We start from the raw sequence: 21,589 nt of genomic DNA, 5'->3' as shown, positions 1-21,589 counted from the left end.
AAATAGATATCATCAGACAATGGATAAATGCCTGAAACTGAATAGGAAGCAGTATGCTATGGGATGGTAAGACATGGTAGGGTCTTTTTACATAGAATTTACAGCATAAAACAGGCCATTCGGCCCAACTGGTCTATGCCGGTGTTTATGCTCCAGACGACTCCCACCCTACTTCATCTAACCCGATCAGTATACCCTTCTATTCCTTTCTCCCTCATGTACTTACCTAGCTTCTCATCCATGCTATGTGCCTCAAGTACTCCTTGTGGTAGCAAATTCTCCAACCACTCTCTGGGTAAGAAGTTTCTCCTGAATTCCTTATTGGATTTATTAATGACTATCTTATATTTATGACCCCTAGTTTTGGACTCCCCCACAAGTGGAAACATCTTCTCTACATCTACTCTATCAAACCCTATCATAATTTTAAAGACCTCTATTAGGTCACCCTTAATTTTTCTGGAGAAAAGAGCCCAAGCCTGTTTAGTCTTTCATTCTTCAAATGATGTCCATCTCTCACACCACTGTGGGAGTATAACCCAGCTTGATAGGTTCTGGGAAAGCAGGCATGTGAAAATACTGTCATACATTGTCTCCGACTCCGACATTGTATAAAGCTTCAGGACATTGTGCCCCATGACACAATACTTGGATAATCGATGGTTGGGTGACCATATTGCATTTTCTTCTATTTTAGGAATTGTTTTAGGCCCTTGAGGTCTATTACAGGGCAAAGTTCCCCCGTGTGGCTGTATCTTCATAGGGATACAGCCATGAAGAATCCCCTGAAAAACTGTCTGATGTAGTTTACATTGAGATCTGAAGGATGAATCCCTCGGGAATCCTTGATTCTTTGGGTGATTTTTGATTTCAATACTTCTGTGAATTTGGAGCTATATAATCTAATAAATGCACTCCTCATAAAATCACTAGATAAATATCGATGAGGAAATGCATTCAGCTCATCCACCCAGGAAGACATAGAGTCTTCTTATTGTAGTATCCAATTGTTTCTTAAATAATCCCAGGATTTTTATTTCCACTACTTCACCTGGAAGTCCATTCTAGATGTTGCTAACTCTTTGCATGAAGAAGAACTTCCCTGACATTACACCTAAAATTTCCATTTTACCAGGTTGAACCTTTGTCTCATAGTTTAGTTTGAAATAATTTTCCAGACCCACCTTTTCCTTACCATTTACTTTCTAATAATATCACCTCTAGGTCACTTCTTTGCAGGGCTAAAAAGCCCAAGTTTCTCCAGTGTCTTCTCATACCTCAGTCCTCTTATACTCGGGATCAGCCACTTGGCTCTGCCCTGAATTTTCCAGGACATACCTGGGCAAATTCCCACATTAGCAGGTGGATGCCAGTGTTGTAGCTGTACTGAAACAGCTTGGCTAGAGGCACGGCTAGTTCTGGAGCACAGGCCTTGTAGATTGAATCAAATTGGTTGAAGACTGGCAGCTGTGATGGAGGGGACATTCGGAGGAGGCTGAGAAGGATCATCCACTTAGCACTTCTGGCTGAGATGGTTGCGAACACTTCAGCTTTGTCTTTTGCACTCACATGCTGGGCTCCTCCATCATAGAGGGCTGGGGATGTTCACAGAGCTTCCTCCTCCTGTTAGTTGCTTAATTGTCCACCACCATTTGCGACTGGATGTAGCAGGACTGCAGAGCTTTGACCTGATCTCTCCCTCTCTCTCAGTAGCTCTCACTCAGGCTTTTGAGTAGCATCACAAGTATTGTGAAATATGTACATTTTAAAGTTATAAAACTTGTGTTCTTAGAAATTTTGTTAGACAGTATGGGGGACACTGAAATGTGATGAAGAAAATGTGAACTAGATGTATTGTTTTTATATTATATATTGGATATCCCATGACACGGCTCACGGTAGGTTGTATGATATAAGGACCATATTATATACCATGTAAGAAAGAAAAGAATGACTTGTATTTATATAGTGCCTTGTATTTATACAAGGCCTAACTGCTTTTAAATAAACACTGGGTGAGGTCAGAATTTAAATGAAAAGAAGAAAGAAAGACTTGTGTTTACCTCAGGATGTCCCAAAGCACTTTACAGCCAATGAAGTACTTTTGAAGTGTAGTCACGGGTGTAACGTCAGAAACGCAACAGCCAAGTTGCACACAGCAAGCTCCCACAAACAGCAATGTGATAATGACCAGATAATCTGTTTGTTTAGTGATGTTGATTGAGGGATAAATATTGTGCTCTAAGGTGCCTACCTCAGGTTGGGGGGAAGGGATTTCAGTGCAGCACCATGTTGCAACATGAGTAGGCCTGCAGTCCAGATCCAACATATTAAATTAATTTTCAAATGATGCCACTTTCGCAGTTGGCTGGCATTTTGGAAACTGGGTTTTTAAATGTTAAATCCTCCCCTTCCCCCCCACTTTCCAGCGACTATCTCATAACTCCTTTATGAGCTCATTTGACTCTTCCTTCTCATTGTTACTCCCATGTCGAAGTCTTCTCTCCTTCCTGCATTGGCCCATCCGCTCTCTCTGTCTCCAGACTCTTAGCCCCAGAAGGCTGATCACTGCCCTCGTTACCTCAAAAGAAATTCTCTGCAAATCTCACCACTGAAACCCCTCCTTTAACTTCCCTTTCTCTTCCAATAATATTTACCCTTGCTTACCACATGTATGCCAACGACACCCAGTTCTACCTCACCACCACCTCTCTTAACCCCGCCACTGCTTCTGATTTGTCACACTGCTTGCCCAACATTGAGCAGAAATTTCATCCAACTAAATATTGGGAAAACCGAAGCCCGTGCCAGCTATGGCTCAGTTGGTAGCACACTCACCTCTGAGGGTTCAAGCCCCACTCCAGGGACTTACACACATAAGCTAGGCTGACACTCCAGTGCAGTGCTGAGGGAGTGCTGCACTGTCGGAGGTGCCGTCTTTCAGATGAGACGTTAAACCGAGGTCCCGTCTGCTCTCTCAGGTGGACGTAAAAGATCCCATAGGACTATTTCAAAGAAGAGCAGGGGAGTTATCCCCGGTGTCCTGGCCAATATTTCTCCCTCAACCAACATAACAGAAAACAGATTATCTGGTCATTTTCACGTTGTGGGCTGTTTGTGGGAGCTTGCTGTGCACAAATTGGCTGCTGCGTTTCCCATATTACAACAGTGACACCACTTCAAAAGTACTTAATTGGCTGTAAAGCGCTTTGAGACGTCCGGTGGTCGTGAAAGGCGCTATATAAATGCAAGTCTTTCTTTCTTTCATTGTCTTCGGTCCCTGCCACAAACTCAGTTCCTGAGCCATTGACTCCACCCCTCTCCCTGGCCACTGTCTGAGGCTGAACCAGACTGTTTGTAACCTTGGCATTCTGTTTGACCCCGAGATGAGTTTCTGACCCTATATCTGCTCCATCACCAAGACTGCCTGCTTCCACCTCCGTAACATCGCCCGTCTCCGTCCCTGCCTTAGCTCATCTGCTGCTGAACTCCTCGTCCATGCCTTGTTACCTCCAGATTCGACTATTCCAATGCTCTCTTGGCCGGCCTCCTATCTTCCACCCTCTGAAGACTTGAGCTCATCCAAAGCCCTGCTGTCTGTATCCTAACCTCCACCAAGTCCCCTTCACCCATCACCCCTGTGCTCGCTGACTTTTTTTTATTCGCTTATAGGATCTGGGCATTGCTGGCAAGGCCAGCATTTATTGCCCATCCCTAGTTACCCTTGAAAAGGTGGTGGTGAGCCACCTTCTTGAACTGCTGCAGTCCGTGTGCTGAAGGTACTCCCACAGTGCTGTTAGGGAGGGAGTTCCAGGATTTTGACCCAGCGACGATGAAGGATCGGCGGTATACTTCTAAGTCAGGATGATGTGTGACTTGGAGGGTAATTTGGAGGTGGTGGTGTTCCCATGCGCCTGCTGCCCTTGTCCTTCTAGGTGGAAGAGGTCGCGGGTTTGGGAGGTGCTGCCGAAGAAGTCTTGGCGAGTTGCTGCAGTGCATCTTGTAGATGGTACACACTGCAGCCACGGTACACCGGTGGTGGAGGGAGTGAATGTTTAAGGCGGTGGATGGTGTGCCAATCAAGCAGGCTGCTTTGTCCTGGATGGTGTTGAGCTTCTTGAGTGTTGTTGGAGCTGCACTCATCCAGGCAAGTGGAAAGTATTCCATCACACTCCTTACTTGTGCCTTGTAGCAAGGTGGAAAGGCTTTGGGGAGTTAGGAGGTGAGACACTCGCCGCAGAATACCCAGCCTCTGACCTGCTCTTGTTGTCATAGTATTTATGTGGCTGGTCCAGTTAAGTTTCTGGTCAATGGTGACCCCCAGGATGTTGATGGTGGGGGATTCGGCGATGGTAATGCTGTAGAATGTAAAGTGGAGGTGGTTAGATTCTCGCTTGTTGGAGATAGTCATTGCCTGGCACTTCTGTGGCACGAATGTTACCTGCCACTTATCAGCCCAAGCCTGAACGTCGTCCAGGTCTTGTTGCATGCAGGCATGGACTACTTCATTATCTGAGGAGTTGTGAATGGCGCTGAACACTGTGCAGTCATCAGCGAACATCCCCATTTCTGACCTTATGTTGGAGGGAAGGTCATTGATGAAGCAGCTGAAGATGGTTGGGCCAAGGACACTGCCCTGAGGAACTCCTGCAGTGATGTCCTGGGGCTGTGATGATTGACCTTCAATCACCACAACCATCTTCCTTTGTACTAGATATGACTCCAGCCAGTGGAGCGTTTTCTCCCTGATTCCCATTGACTTCAGTTTTACTAGGGCTCCTTGATGCCAGACTCGATCAAATGCTGCCTTGATGTCAAGGGCAGTCACTCTCACTTCACCTCTGGAATTCAGCTCCTTTGTCCATGTTTGGACCAAGGCTGTAATGAGGTGGGGAGCCGAGTGGTCTTGGCGGAACCTACCGCCCTCCCTCAGCTGATGAATTAGTATACTGTATTCTCTGCTCACGATGCGATCTCCTCTACATTGGGGAGACCAAATGCAGATTGGGTGACCGCTTGGCGGAACACCTCCGTTCAGTCCGTAAGGGTGACCCCGAGCTTCCGGTAGCTTGTCACTTTAATTCTCTGCTTCACTCCCACTCTGACCTCGGCCTCTTACACTGTTCCAATGAGGTTCAACGTATACCGCTGTGCCGCCACCCCTGGTGAGTCTGTCCTGCCGGTGGGACATACCCAGGGATGGTGATCGAAGAGTTTGGGACAATGGCTGAAAGGTATGATTCTGTGAGTATGACTATGTCAGGCTGTTGCTTGACTAGTCTGTGGGACAGCTCTCCCAATTTTGGCACAAGTCCCCAGATGTTGATGAGGAGGACTTTGCAGGGTAGACTGGGTTGGGTGTGCCGCTGTCCTGCCCGGCAAAGTCTCGATTAAAAAATTTTCATCCTTGTTTTCAAATCCACCCATGGCCTCGCCTCTCCCTATCTCTGTAACCTCCTCCAGCCCTACAACCCTCTGAAATCTCTGCACTCCTCCAATTCTGGCCTCTTGCACATCCCTGATTTTAATCTTTCCACCATTGGTGGCTGTCCCTTCAGCTCCCTAGGCGCTGGAATTTCCTCCATAAACTTCTCTACCTCTCTCTCCTCCTTTAAGACGCTCCTTGAAACCTACCTCTCCTTCAACCTGCCCTAATATCGCCTTATGTGGCTCGGTGTCAAGTTTTGTTTAATAACGCTCCTGTGAAACACTTTGGGACTTTTACGATGCTAAAGGCACTATATAATTGCAAGTTCTTACTGTGTTTCATTAGGCTGCTCAGGTATCACATCAATTCCTCCTTCCCCTATCTGTGTAATAGCTCCATTGCGATTAAATTGTTTGAATAGTATTTGTCACTTTTATTTCCTGTGTTCCTCCTCTACTTTAATAAGTTTCCTTATTGCTTTTCCTAACTGTAAGCCACACCCTGGGCTGGATTCTCTTCCGCAATCCCACCCGAAATGTGGTGGAATAGCAGTGGCGAATGAGGAAAACTTTGTGTTAGATCCGTGTATTTTTGATGTTGTGTGTCCTTCAATAACTAGACATGAGACTGCAGGAACAATCAACAGGTATTTACTGGATGAGGGTTACTCTAAAACTAAACGTACAGATCCCTACTCAGGGTTTATATACAGGTGTGGGCCACCGCCGGTACTACAGTATACAGGAGCTGTAAAAAGTAGTTCTCCCCTTAAAGGTACATACACTACAATTCCTCCCCTTTTAGATTGACAGTACCATAACATTCATTTAACAATTAACACTTTTAACATGCACATTAACTGAAAATAGTCCATTTATAAATTCAGTCTTTGGGGCGGCTTCCTGATCCTTTCTGGATAGCGCCTTTCCTGAGTGTCTTGTTCTTGGTGCGGAGGGCCCTTGTCGTCAGTTGGTTCATCAGCTTCCGATGCTACTGTTTCTGGGGTAGATGCTACCTGTATGTCGGGTTCATCACCAGGTGCGCGAGACATGGGGTTGGCTCGTTCCTGTGACTCTAGGATCTGGTCGACATGGCGTCTCACAATGTTCTCCCCAACATCCACTGTGTACATTAGTGGCCCCTACCGTGTGCATATCGTTCCTGGTTGCCATTTCTCTGTTCGGTAGTCGCGGGCCAAGACTGGTTGCCCTACATTGAAGCTCCTTGTCGGCTTCTCATTGATGTGCTGGAATTGCTTATTCTCAACATCTCTTCGTACATTTGGTTTGAGCAAATCCAGACGAGATCTCAACCTTCGGTTAAAGAACATCATGGCCGGGGTCTGGTTGGTGACTGCATGTGTCGCATTTCTGTAGGCTAACAGGAAATTGTCCACCTTATGCTGCAGTGGAATGTCGTCATCGCACATGGCCCTTACTGCTTTCTTAAAGGTTTGTACGAACCTCTCAGCCAATCCATTGGTGGCTGGATGATACGGGGCGGATGTGTAATGCCTTACCCCATTCCTTTTCATGAATCTTCGAAACTCTTCGGACACAAACTGTGGTCCGTTATCAGAGCAAATCTGCTCTGGCAAGCCGTTCCTGGCAAATATGGTCCATAGGACTGCAATAGTTTTCTCCGTGGTGGTGGACGACATTTTGATCACCTCAGGCCATTTTGAGTGCGCATCCACGGCTATTAGAAACATTGAGTCCATGAATGGACCAGCAAAATCAATATGCACCCATTGCCAGGGAGATGAGGGCTACTCCCATGGGTGTAGAGGGGCATGTGGTGGTGCATTTTGGACCTTCTGGCATCCTGAGCAGCTCTTTGTCAGGTCCTCGATTTGCTGATCGATCCCCAGCCACCACACATAAGCCCTAGCAAGGCTTTTCATTTTCACCCCTCCCAGATGGCCTTCGTGAAGCTCATTGAGCACGCTCTCCCTTAACTTGGGTGGAACTACCACTCGGGATCCACACATCAAAGTCCCCTGGCATACTGACAGCTGTTCTCTTCTGGATGAGAATGCTGGCAACAGTGAGTTGCCATGTGTTGGCCATCCCTTCACCGTCAAGTCATATACCTGAGACAGTGTCGGGTCATTTCGGGTCTCCTTCTCTATATCAGCGTTAGTTACTGGCAAGCGTTCAATTATAGTCGAATGAAATATTTTGACAGGGTCCACTGCTGGTGCTTCCTCCGCAGTAGGCAGTGGCAGGCGTGATAGCCCATCAGCGTTTCCATGCTGTTTCATGCCCTTATACTCGATTTCATATTGGTTCGCCCCCTAGAAAAAGTGACCATCTTTGTAGCCGTTGCGCAGTCATCACCGGCACGCCCTTCTTTGGATTAAAGATGGAGACAAGTGGTTGGTGGTCAGTCAGCAAGGTGAACTTCTGCCCGTGCAGATAGTGGTTGAACTTTTTCACTCCCCACACTAGGCTGAGGGCCTCCCTGTCAATCTGGGCGTAGTTACGCTCGGCTGAGGTTAGTGACCGAGACGCAAAGGCTACCGGCCTCTCCGAGCCGTCCGGGAACTTGTGTGACAGCACCGCTCCAATGCCATAGGGTGATGCATCACACGCCAACTGAATGGGTAGTGCTGGGTTGAAATGAGCCAACACCTCTTTTGATGTGATCAATTCTTTGCACTTCTGGAAAGCTCGTTTACATTCGTCATTCCACTTCCATGGTACCCCCGTTTGCAGTAGGGTGTTCAGTGGGTGTAGAACTGTAGACAATTCGGCAAGAACTTATGGTAGTAGTTCACCAGCCCGAGGAACAACCTCAGTTGTGACACATTTTCCGGTGCTGGAACCTTGACTACTGCCTCAATCTTTTCAGGGGACTTATGTAACCCCTCTTCATCAATAACGTGGGCACAATGCGAGATCTGCTTCTGGAAAAACTCGCATTTGTGGCGATTAGCTCGGAGCCCATATTCCTTCAATCTAGTGAGCACCTGCTCCAGGTTGGCAAGGTGAGCACTGTCATTTTCGCCTGTGACCAGGATGTCGTCCAAATAACACTGGGTCCCTGGAATCCCTTGCAGGACTTGATCCATTGCCCTTTGCCAAATAGCCGGAGCTGATGCTACCCCGAACACCAGCCGGTTGTATTGGTAGAGACCTTTATGAGTGTTGATCGTGAGGTACTGTTTTGAGGCTTCTTCTACCTCCATTTGCAGGTACGCCTGGGCCAGATCAATCTTAGTGAAGCGTTTCCCTCCAGATAGCGAGGCGAAAATATCTTCAATCCGTGGAAGCGGATATTGTACCGTGTGAAGGACTGGGTTCACTGTCACCTTAAAGTCCCCACAGATGCGAACTTTCTTTGGTTCCCCAGGCGTATTACTCAACGACCTCTTCATTACAGGAACGATGGGTGTGGCCCACTCGCTCCAGTCCACTTTGGACAGTACTCCTGAACATTCCAAACCTTCCAGCTCTGCTTCGACGGCTGGGCGGATCGCATAAGGCACCGGTCTGGCCTTAAAAAACTTTGGGCTTGCATTTTCCTCTATTTTGATCATCGCTGTTATGCCTTTTAGTGTTCCAAGTCCCTCCTGGAACACTTCTTGTGCGTCAGTTAGCATTTTTGACAGTCGTCCAGGTGTGGCGTCGTCATCCTTTTTGGCATCTACAGTCAGTGCTTGTATGGAATGCCAATCTAGCTGTATCTTCCAGATCCATTCACGTCCTAGTAGTGGTGGTCCTCCATCTGGCAATACATATAGGTCAATTTTTGGTGTTTCCTTACCGTTATGTACAACGTTCACCCTTATTTTTCCTTTGGGGTAGACTTTTTGCCCCGTGTATGTCTTCAAGACAATCTCTGTATCTCTCAAGGGTATATGTGAGAATAGCCGCTTGTCGTCCCTTCGGTTTATGACTGTTAGGGCTGATCCTGTGTCCAATTCCATTTTTACTTGGACTCCAGCTATCTTGAGCGTGACCCAGATAGTTTGATGATCCTCCGTTTGGATTACCTTATGTAGTTTCAGACAACTCAGCTCCTTGCTTCCGGAGTCTGTATCACTTTTCTGTTCGTCTGAACTACTCTCCCTAACCTTATGTACCTTCTTGTACTTCTCCTGTGGAGATTTCTTGCTGCTGGTTTTCTTTCCCGACCTGCAGACTCTTGCTATGTGTCCTACTTTTCCACACTGTCCGCACACTTTGTCCTTAAACCAGCAATCATTATGGTCGTGTGTTGTTCTGCCGCAGCGATAGCACTTCACTGTTCCATATGACATTTCATTTGTGCCATATTCTTGCGGTCTCCGTTGTATCTCTGCAGCGCCCCGTGCGGCTGCTTCGTGTGATACTGCCATGCTGAAAGCCTTGTCCAGCGTAAGATCCTTTTCTGATAGAAGCCGTTTCTGGGTTCCTTCACTTTGAAGCCCACACACAAACTTGTCCCTTAAAGTATCTGCTAGTCCCGTTCCAAACTGGCAGTGTTTCGATAGCTTGCGCAGTTCCGTTAAATACTCAGCATTGCTTTCATCTTTATGCTGGTTCCTTTTGTGAAACTTAAATCTTTCTGCTATCAGCAGCGGTGTGGGGTTTAAGTGGTTCTGTAGGATTTACACTATGTTTCCAAAATCCTTGTCCACTGGCTTCTCTGGGGTTACTAGGTTTTGCAGTAAGCCATGCGTTTTTGCACCCATGGAATTCAACAATACCAGCGCTTTCCTCTCATCTGGCACTTCATTCGCCTTGCAGTACACTTCTATGCGTTCGACATATGTCATCCAATCTTCGACTTCATTGTCGAACGCTGTGATACTGCCACTCTTCGGCATCCGTGGGTGTGGTTAGACTGGCTCAAAATGGCGTTTTCCCGCGCTCTCCCTTCTTCTCCGCTGTGGCTGCTCGGCCCTTGAACACCGGCTGCGCTCTGTGCGTTTCCCTTTCTTCCCTGCTGACGCTGCTCGTCCCTTGAACACCAGCTGCGCTCTGCGCATTTTCCTTCGCGCCTCTCCACCTCTTCTCCCGTCGACGCCGTTGGGTCCTGAACACCGGCTGCGCCCTGTGCGCTCTACCCTCTCTCTTCTCCCGTCGACGCTGTGGGCCCCTGTGGAATTCCGATCCTGGGCCTGCTCCAACTGCCGGCGCACAGTGCTTGCGTATCCCAGGGGCGCAGTTAGTTCGATGTGTCCCCTGGGATCACGTGGGCCATGGGAAGCCATCAGAGCAGGGAAATGCTCATTCATAAGTTTGACAGGAAGAGCTGTGAAAACTTAGAAATACTACGGGCCCCAAAACAGCACTAAATCTTCAAATAATTTTTTTTTTAAATCACATCTTTTAAATAAACTATAAATTACATGAAATAAATATTTTAAACAATAATTTAAATTTTTGAAAAAAATAATTTTATTTTTTAACAGGGCTAAAAATAAACTTACCTTTCTTTAAAGTATTTAAAAATAATAAACCTGTGGAAAAAATGTTTTAATTTTAATTAATTCACCACTTACCTTGTAAAGAGCAGGCCTTGCGCCTGCTTTTTATATGTGTAACTTCTGCAGACTTACCCTCCCGGAAAAACCTGTAAATAATACGTAAGTTCGATGCGCACGCGCAGCCTTTCCCGCGCACGCGTTTGAACTCTGAACCCCTTCTTTCAGGGGAACGGAAGTGCCGGTTTCCCGTGCAGTGCATGCGTACCCACCCGTGGGGACCTGAAGTTCTGGGCCATTATCTATATCCACTACTAGTTCCCTAACAAGTTCCTTATTCATCTCCTCCAACTGGGGCCCGTGCTAATTAATACCTGTCCCTTATATATGAACGTATCTATGAACTTTCAACCCTCAACAGTCCCTGCATTTTCTGTTTTTATTTCAGATTTCCAACATCTGCAGTATTTTGCTTTTGTATTAAGGTTATGGGGTGACCTAATAGAGGTTTTTAAGATGATGAGAGGTTTTGATAGAGTGGATCGAGAAAAACTATTCCCTCTGGTCAATAACCAGAGGTCATAGATTTAAAATAGTTGGAAAAAGATCTAGAGGGGAGATGGAGAGAGATTTCCTCACTCAGAGAGTTGTCAGGATCTGGAACGCTCTACCGGAAAAGGTGGTGGAAGCCGATTCCATAAATAATTTTAAAAAGGAGTTGGACAGGTACTGGAGGAACCCCGTAAGGGTTACGAACAAAAAGCAGTGGGACTGAGCATGACTGCTCCTTCAAAGAGCCAGCACAGGCACGATGGGCCAAATGGCCTCCTTCTGTGCTGTAGACCTCTCTGATTCTAGTATCTTTCATCAGACTTTGATTAATACAGCATTTGCTGCTCAAGTCACTCTGCCCTAGAATATAACTTAAAGTTAACCCCCGACCTAAAATATCTTTTGAACAATTCAAACAACTTACATTAACTAGCTCTGAGAAACTTAATCTAAAATTGCTTACAAACTAACTACAAACTTTGTAATATTCTTTAGCAAGTTTATATCACACACATATATACATATGAACACATATGCAATCAGTTTTTTAACTTTAAAATATCCCTTATCCAATTAATATGTAAATTATAAGTTTAAATTATCCTTAAACACTTCAATTATGAAACATAAGTAAAAAGTATACCAATCTGCAGCTTTCAGCTCATGCCAGAAACACTGTGCTTATCCCTCTGCCGACCACTCGCCAATGCTCTGTCGATCCAACCTGCATGAGCTCTACAATCAATGACTAAATTGAATTGGATGCAGGCCAACCAGATGCTTCTCTATCCAGCTAAGCTGCAGATGCTGAACCAGCAGATCTTCTGCTCCACTCCATTTCACACACACTCTGATCAGAAGTGTTGTTGCTGAATCGTATCTTTAATGTCAGACTGTAACCTGATTACTGCATCTCAGGAGGACGTTGGGATTTTTCATTTCAATTAACTATTTCAATATTTTGTTTTTTCAGCATTATACTATGGCTAACATAAATACATCAGAGGAAATATCAGTAACCATACAGCAGATTAAGGAAGGCCCAAAAGCCAAACTACGAGAGCTCTGTAAACAGTACGGGCTCCCAGTTTCAGGAACAAGGGGGTACTTCCAAAGAGTTCTGTGTCAAAGGCTTGGCATTGATCCAAAATCTGTCATTATTCAAAAACCCGCCTCACGTTCAAACAGCCATGGAGACTGTTGCAGCGTCGCTGGATGCCGAAGTCGTCGGGGCAAGGACACCCACATTCGGTGGTTCACAGTCATCAGAAAAAAAGGAAGTCACACCGCAGCCATAACGAAAGCAATCCAGTTTACTAGAGAAGGTTGGACTCCAACAATGTATTCTCGGATTTGTGGGCAACATTTCAGTTGTGGCCAGCTGTCTTTTGAGCCAAGTTCTCCTGACTACATTCCGCATTTACACATGGACCCCATAGCTAAAGCAGCAACGTCGCATTCTACCTTATGGTCCAAAGAGAGTTCAGAAGAAGCCATGGACTTGACTAACAAGGGCAACATTAAAACCTCTTCAGTTCATGTCGCAGGTCCATCTCATCTTGATTTTACGAACCAATATCATCAAAGTATGAATTCTTCAGTTAGAGCATTGCTTCACTCAAGGCCTGAGGATCCACGTCTGTCTATTACACAGGATGCAGAAACCAAGGTAGTGTGAGGTTATTGGATATATTGGTAGAGGTTATTAAAGTTGTTCTGAGTGGGTACAGGTCCACAGCTCAAAAGTGTGTGAAATTTGGCAATAAATTGGTAAGCTTGCAGAGTCCATTAGGATGGTTATTGTCACAGAAAGTGTTCTCCTCAGACACATTGGGGGTAACTTTAACGCCCCAGGAAGGACGGGGGAAGGCGGTGGGGGGTTAAAAATTCAAAAATCTGGAACACAATCCCAACCCGCTTCTAACACATCCACTTCTAGTTTTATTGGAGGCGGGTTGGGGGGGATAGGCCACTGACCTACTCTCAGGAGGCGGGTTGGGGGGATGGGCCACTGACCTACGATCAGGAGGTGGGTTGGGGGGATGGGTCACTGACCTACGATCAGGAGGTGGGTTGGGGGGATGGGCCACTGACCTACTCTCAGGAGGTGGGTTGTGGGGATGGGCCACTGACCTACGATCAGGAGGTGGGTTGGGGGGATGGGCGACTGACCTACGATCAGGAGGTGGGTTGGGGGGATGGGCCACTGACCTACGATCAGGAGGTGGGTTGGGGGGATGGGTCACTGACCTACGATCAGGAGGTGGGTTGGGGGGATGGGCCACTGACCTACGATCAGGAGGTGGGTTGGGGGGAGGGGACACTGACCGACGATCAGGAGGTGGGTTGGGGGAATGGGCGACTGACCTACGATCAGGAGGTGGGTTGGGGGGATGGGTCACTGACCTACGATCAGGAGGTGGGTTGGGGGGATGGGCCACTGACCTACGATCAGGAGGTGGGTTGGGGGGATGGGCCACTAACCTACGATCAGGAGGTGGGTTGGGGGGATGGGCCACTGACCTATCAGGAGGTGGGTTGGGGGGATGGGCCACTGACCTACGATCAGGAGGTGGGTTGGGGGGATGGGCCACTGACCTACGATCAGGAGGTGGGTTGGGGGGATGGGCCACTAACCTACGATCAGGAGGTGGGTTGGGGGGATGGGCCACTGACCTATCAGGAAGTGGGTTGGGGGGATGGGCCACTGACCTACTCTCAGGAGGTGGGCTGGGGGGATGGGCCACTGACCTATCAGGAGGTGGGTTGGGGGGATGGGCCACTGAACTACGATCAGGAGGTGGGTTGGGGGGATGGGCCACTGATCTACGATCAGGAGGTGGGTTGGGAGGATGGGCCACTGACCTATCAGGAGGTGGGTTGGGGGGATGGGCGACTGACCTATCAGGAGGTGGGTTGGGGGGATGGGCCACTGACCTACGATCAGGAGGTGGGTTGGGGGGGATGGGCCACTGACCTACTCTCAGGGGGCGGGTTGGGGGGATGGACCACTGACCTATCAGGAGGTGGGTTGGGGGGGATGGGCCACTGACCTATCAGGAGGTGGGTTGGGGGGATGGGCCACTGACCTACTCTCAGGAGGTGGGTTGTGGGGATGGGCCACTGACCTACGATCAGGAGGTGGGTTGGGGGGATGGGCCACTGACCTACGATCAGGAGGTGGGTTGGGGGGATGGGACACTGACCTACGATCAGGGGGTGGGTTGGGGGGATGGGACACTGACCTACGATCAGGAGGTGGGTTGTGGGGATGGGACACTGACCTACGATCAGGAGGTGGGTTGGGGGGATGGGCCACTGACCTACTCTCAGGAGGCGGGTTGGGGGGATGGGCCACTGACCTACGATCAGGAGGTGGGTTGGGGGGATGGGCCACTGACCTACGATCAGGAGGTGGGTTGGGGGGATGGGCCACTGACCTACGATCAGGAGGTGGGTTGGGGGGATGGGCCACTGACCTACGATCAGGAGGTGGGTTGGGGGGATGGGCCACTGACCTATCAGGAGGTGGGTTGGGGGGATGGGCCACTGACCTACGATCAGGAGGTGGGTTGGGGGGATGGGCCACTGACCTACTCTCAGGGGGCGGGTTGGGGGGATGGACCACTGACCTATCAGGAGGTGGGTTGGGGGGATGGGCCACTGACCTATCAGGAGGTGGGTTGGGGGGATGGGCCACTGACCTACTCTCAGGAGGTGGGTTGTGGGGATGGGCCACTGACCTACGATCAGGAGGTGGGTTGGGGGGATGGGCCACTGACCTACGATCAGGAGGTGGGTTGGGGGGATGGGCCACTGACCTACGATCAGGAGGCGGGTTGGGGGGATGGGCCACTGACCTACGATCAGGAGGTGGGTTGGGGGGATGGGCCACTGACCTACGATCAGGAGGCGGGTTGGGGGGATGGGCCACTGACCTATCGGGAGGTGGGTTGGGGGGATGGGCCACTGACCTATCGGGAGGTGGGTTGGGGGGATGGGCCACTGACCTACGATCAGGAGGTGGGTTGGGGGGATGGGCCACTGACCCACGATCAGGAGGTGGGTTGGGGGGATGGGCCACTGACCTACGATCAGGAGGTGGGTTGGGGGGATGGGCCACTGACCTACTCTCAGGAGGTGGGTTGGGGGGATGGGCCACTGACCTACGATCAGGAGGTGGGTTGGGGGATGGGCAACTGACCTATCAGGAGGTGGGTTGGGGGGATGGGCGACTGACCTATCAGGAGGTGGGTTGGGGGGATGGGCCACTGACCTACGATCAGGAGGTGGGTTGGGGGGATGGGCGACTGACCTACGATCAGGAGGTGGGTTGGGGGGATGGGCCACTGACCTACGATCAGGAGGTGGGTTGGGGGGATGGGTCACTGACCTACGATCAGGAGGTGGGTTGGGGGGATGGGCCATTGACCTACGATCAGGAGGTGGGTTGGGGGGATGGGACACTGACCTACGATCAGGAGGTGGGTTGGGGGAATGGGCGACTGACCTACGATCAGGAGGTGAGTTGGGGGGATGGGTCACTGACCTACGATCAGGAGGTGGGTTGGGGGGATGGGCCACTGACCTACGATCAGGAGGTGGGTTGGGGGGATGGGCCACTGACCTACTCTCAGGAGGTGGGTTGGGGCGATGGGCCACTGACCTATCAGGAGGTGGGTTGGGGGGATGGGCCACTGACCTACGATCAGGTGGGGGGTTGGGGGGATGGGCCACTGACCTACGATCAGGAGGTGGGTTGGGGGGATGGGCCACTAACCTACGATCAGGAGGTGGGTTGGGGGGATGGGCCACTGACCTATCAGGAGGTGGGTTGGGGGGATGGGCCACTGACCTACTCTCAGGAGGTGGGTTGGGGGGATGGGCCACTGACCTATCAGGAGGTGGGTTGGGGGGATGGGGCACTGACCTACGATCAGGAGGTGGGTTGGGGGGATGGGCCACTGACCTATGATCAGGAGGTGGGTTGGGAGGATGGGCCACTGACCTATCAGGAGGTGGGTTGGGGGGATGGGCGACTGACCTATCAGGAGGTGGGTTGGGGGGATGGGCCACTGACCTACGATCAGGAGGTGGGTTGGGGGGATGGGCCACTGACCTACTCTCAGGGGGCGGGTTGGGGGGATGGACCACTGACCTATCAGGAGGTGGGTTGGGGGGATGGGCCACTGACCTATCAGGAGGTGGGTTGGGGGGATGGGCCACTGACCTACTCTCAGGAGGTGGGTTGTGGGGATGGGCCACTGACCTACGATCAGGAGGTGGGTTGGGGGGATGGGCCACTGACCTACGATCAGGAGGTGGGTTGGGGGGATGGGCCACTGACCTATCGGGAGGTGGGTTGGGGGGATGGGCCACTGACCTACGATCAGGAGGTGGGTTGGGGGGATGGGCCACTGACCCACGATCAGGAGGTGGGTTGGGTGGATGAGCCACTGACCTACGATCAGGAGGTGGGTTGGGGGGGATGGGCCACTGACCTACGATCAGGAGGCGGGTTGGGGGGATGGGCCACTAACCTACGATCAGGAGGTGGGTTGGGGGGATGGGCCACTGACCTACTCTCAGGAGGTGGGTTGGGGGGATGGGCCACTGACCTACGATCAGGAGGTGGGTTGGGGGGATGGGCCACTGACCTACGATCTGGAGGTGGGTTGGGGGGATGGGCCACTGACCTACGATCAGGAGGCGGGTTGGGGGGATGGGTCACTGACCTACTCTCAGGAGGCGGGTTGGGGGGATGGGCCACTGACCTACTCTCAGGAGGTGGGTTGGGGGGATGGGCCACTGACCTACGATCAGGAGGCGGGTTGGGGGGATGGGCCACTGACCTACGATCAGGAGGTGGGTTGGGGGGATGGGCCACTGACCTACGATCAGGAGGTGGGTTGGGGGGATGGGCCACTGACCTACGATCAGGAGGTGGGTTGGGGGGATGGGCCACTGACCTACTCTCAGGAGGTGGGTTGGGGGGATGGGCCACTGACCTACGATCAGGAGGTGGGTTGGGGGGATGGGCCACTGACCTACGATCAGGAGGCGTGTTGGGGGGATGGGCCACTGACCTACGATCAGGAGGTGGGTTGGGGGGATGGGCCACTGACCTACGATCTGGAGGTGGGTTGGGGGGATGGGCCACTGACCTACGATCAGGAGGTGGGTTGGGGGGATGGGCCACTGACCTACTCTCAGGAGGTGAGTTGGGTGGTGGGCGACTAACCTACTCTCAGGAGACGGTTCCGTCACTAAAATATTTTAATGAGACTGCGTGCCTCCAATGTTACAAGAGCTTTAGTTTTAACGCCTGCAAGCCGGATTTCTTGGGCCTCAGAAAACCCGCAGCTGAAGGGAGGCGAGAAAGGCAGGATCCATCAGGTAAGTGTCTTCCCAGCCCTGCTTGTGGGCCAGGAGGAGCAGGTGTCTTTCCCTCCGGCCTACCAAGATTCCCTGTTTACCGCTCCCTGTGATCGGACCGACGATGTACGATCTGCAAATTCCTCTCTGATTAACTGCTTCCCCCGATGGGCGACACCTCCATTGATGGCCAACCCACTCATGATGGCCGACCCCTCGCCTCCCATGTCTGACAGCACCCCCCCATGGCCGACCCCACCCCCTATGTCCAAGAACCCAACCCCCCATCCCCCACCATGTCCAGCTTACCTCTGCTCCGCTCCCTGGCTGCCCTCCCACCTGACCGCCAGCCAGTCTCTCAATCCGGCTGGCTGTGGCTGGGAAACCCACGCAAAAATTTTTAATCGGGTCCTGTTTTTAAATTCAACAGGATCTCCGGGAAACCCATACTTCCAGTTCCTCAGCTGCTAAATCTCTCACCACCTCTCCCACCCCTTCTCCCTTCCCGACTTGTAGTTATTGTTGGGGCCATTGTTGAGGCAGAGTTTAGAGATTTGTACTGTGCCTCAGCCTTGCAACAAGGATACTGACATTGGGATCAAAGGCAGAAAATTGTCCTATTTGCATTTCTCACTTCGATGGAGGGAAAATTGTATTAAAACCAAAATCGATGCTAAACTTTACAATTCATGTTAGATTGCTGTCTGCGCTGTTAGCTGATCAGGGCAGCTACCATTAGCTTCAATATCCCTAGGTTAAGATGGGGGGAAGAACAGAGGAGAGTCTGCTCGGTTTCTAACACGTAAAACCATACTGTCTTCAAGAGAGGAGGAAAGAGAAGAGGTGCTTCACCTTTGTGTGAATTAATGCACTAACTTTTTGTGCTGTGGGTTTGTGTCTGCGACCTCAAACTTCTCCTTATTCTTTCCTTCCTCCTCCAATTTTAAGACTACTTTCACCATTTCCAATTTACTTTATCTTCTCTCGCACTCTTTTCAAACTTGGTGATGTGTTACACTCTCTTACACTTGGCCCATCACCTTGGTTTCTCAACATTACAAAAAATCCCCCACATGGTAAGTTTTTGACAGGGATACATCGTCAAAGAATAAAATCAACTTGCATTTCTACAGCACCTTTACTGTAGAAAAACACCCTCGGTGCTTTAGAGTAGAAGAAAGGAACTGAGGGTGATCTTTTGTGAGGGAGTTAAGAGAGGCGAGCGACCAAAGGCTTGGTCAAAGTGATGAGTTTTAAACAGGCTTTCAAAGACTGGAAGTGAACTACAAAGGGGGAAGGTTTTAGGGAGGAAGTTGCAGAGAGTAAGGTTGATGACTGAAAGCTCTTGTCACCAATGGTGAAGTGCAGAGAGGGGAGATGTACACAAGACCAGTGTCGGAAAACCAGAGGGACCAAGAGTGGACATATGGCTAGAGCAGTTTGCAGAGTTACGGTGGGGTGCGACTGTGGGGGAATTTTTAGATGAGTGCCAGGATTTTAAGTATGATGTGCTGGAAAAAGGGCAGCAGTGTAAGTCAGCGAGGATGGAAGCGATGGGGCAAGTAGGATTTAACGTGGGTTAATATGGGGGCATTCAGGTTATGGACAAGTTGGAGTTTATGTATGTCAGGAACCTGGCAAGGAAATTGTTGGACAAGTCGAGGCTAGAGGAAACAAAAACATGGATAAAGGATTCAGTGGCAGTGAGATAGGGGCAGAGACAAGCAAATTGTGAATGTGGAAGTAAGCGATCATGGTGATGGATAGGATACGGGGTTTGAAGCTTAGCTCTGAGCTGAACCGGATGCCATGGTTGCACGCAGTGTCAGTGGCAAGGAAGTGAATTTTTGGCAGTGACTGGAAACAATGGCTTCAGTCTTCCCAGTGTTCAATTGAAGGAAATTTGGCTCTTCTACAACTTAATGTCATACAGGCAATCTGACAACACAGAGGTGGGATCAAGGGAAGTGGCGGAGAGGTACAGCTGGATGCTATTAGCGTGCATAGCGAAGTCGACCCTGGTTTATGAAGAACAGTTTTGCAAGAGATAGTCTGTAGGTACTTTGCCATAAGAGAGAAATAAGAAAGCTGCCATTGTCTGGGAAATACCCCAGTATGAATTGCAGCCTTTAGGAGGGGGAAAAGTAGATAAAAATTTAAAGCTGGTCAATAAGAGCCATGCTAGTAATAGCATGGCAGCAGGTCACCTAGCTCGCTTTCAGTCTCAGGAGCGACATCCTGCAGGAGAGAATAAAAATCGAGGGAGAAAGAGAACATATTCTCTAGTAGACAAAATGCTTTGAACCTGCAAGATGTCCCTCTGATTGAAGTCAACAACAAGCAGTGTGACATCATCATCTGGTGACAAGAGACTGATAGCGATTTCTCCAAAACAGTAAATGTTCGTTCTCAGTACATGAAACACATCAACTTAGCAATGTTTTAACTGTGTAGGTAACATGAGCAAAGTAATGTATTACCACAAATGAAACAGTGAAGGAATGTCTATGTGCAAATTAGATGACGTCTAGAACCTAGAATTTAACTTTAAGATCATTTTGGAAATGTTTTAGCATTGTAATCTTGGTTGAATATTTTATTTAGAATTATTGTAACAGGAATTATGCAGAAAATTAAGTAACTACGAGAGAGGGAGATTCTTTTCTTGAAATAGTGTACATGTATGTTTTAGAATCTCATGTTTGTAATCCAAGTTAACCTGAGAAGACAAAATGTTCATAATTTAACAAATGTATTTTTTTCAGTTACTGTCTGACCCACTGTCCATTTCCAGCAATTTTGACTTTTATTTTACAATTTCACCCAATTGATTCAATTTTTCTGCTGACAGTCAGTTTTTATAAAAACACTTTTTTGAAAATGAATTTTGTGCCATGAAGGTGAGGGATGTTAGTGCTCAGGAACTGGGATCATTTCCATTTCAGGAATATGGCGTCAGCATTGAGCAGTCTGAGGTTCCCTTCACTCTGCTCCATGCTATAAATGTGCTTCAGCTGCAACCTCAGAAAAGCATCCCTCATTGCACCAGTGAGACCATTTTCCACATCAGCCATCCTGCAGCCTCTCAATTTGACTGCAGTCCGTGTGGTGAAGGTACTCCCATCGGAGCGAGTTTCAGGATTTTGACCCAGCGACGATGAAGGAGCAGAGGTATATGTCCAAGTCACAATGGTATGTGGCTTGGAGGGGAACATGGAGGTGATGATGCTCCCACGTGCCTGCTGCCCTTGTTCTCCCAGGTTGTGGAGGCCGCAGGCTGGGGAGGTGCTGTCGAAGAGGGCTTGGTGAGTTGCTGCAGTGCATCCTGTAGATAATACACACTGCAGCCACGATGCGCCGGTGGTGGAGGGAGTGGATGTTTAAGGTGGTGGCTGGGCTGCCAATCAAGTGGACTGCTTTGTCTTGGATGGTGTTCAGCTTCTTGATATTCAGCAAAATAAAATCCATCAATAACAGCATTAATTCCCAACTTGAGTTTGTAGTGAAATTTGTGTCTGGATTTTATAGTAAATCAGTGTCAGAGAGTTGGTGTTAATCTGGCAGAGCCTGGACTATTGTGATCATTTGTTGCTGTGGCTACAAGAGGAGCAGACCCAGCTCAAGGCTCTGGTCAGATGGGATCTGTGACGCAGGATCAGGCAGTGAAGCTGTTTCTTGTTTATTCTCATTTATTCCCTTGTCTTTGGTTCCCGCCACAAACTCTGTTCCCTAGCTACCGACTCCATCCCTCTCCCTGGCAACTGTCTGAAGCTGAACCAGGCTGCTCGCAACCTTGGTGTCATATTTGACCCCGAGATGAG

At 49.5% G+C, this 21,589-nt stretch overlaps 1 protein-coding gene across 1 annotated transcript in view; it reads left to right on the top strand.

Moving 5' to 3' along the window:
* Nucleotides 1-12,360: 12,360 nt before the first annotated feature.
* Nucleotides 12,361-21,589, top strand: part of LOC147103125 (zinc finger MYM-type protein 4-like) — a 180,738-nt gene continuing 171,509 nt past the window's right edge. Inside the window, exon 1 of the mRNA XM_085962449.1 lies at nucleotides 12,361-13,062. Within this exon, the coding sequence (XP_085818575.1) occupies nucleotides 12,376-13,062 (687 nt within the window). The 5' untranslated portion in view covers nucleotides 12,361-12,375. The remainder of the gene's footprint in view (nucleotides 13,063-21,589) is intronic.

Source organism: Somniosus microcephalus, chromosome 20, assembly GCF_052327205.1.
Source record: "Somniosus microcephalus isolate GS21.2 chromosome 20, FLI_Smic_1.0, whole genome shotgun sequence".
NCBI lineage: Eukaryota > Metazoa > Chordata > Chondrichthyes > Squaliformes > Somniosidae > Somniosus > Somniosus microcephalus.
The sequence above is the reverse complement of the archived record's forward strand: the minus strand, read 5'-3'. Positions and strand labels throughout refer to the sequence as shown.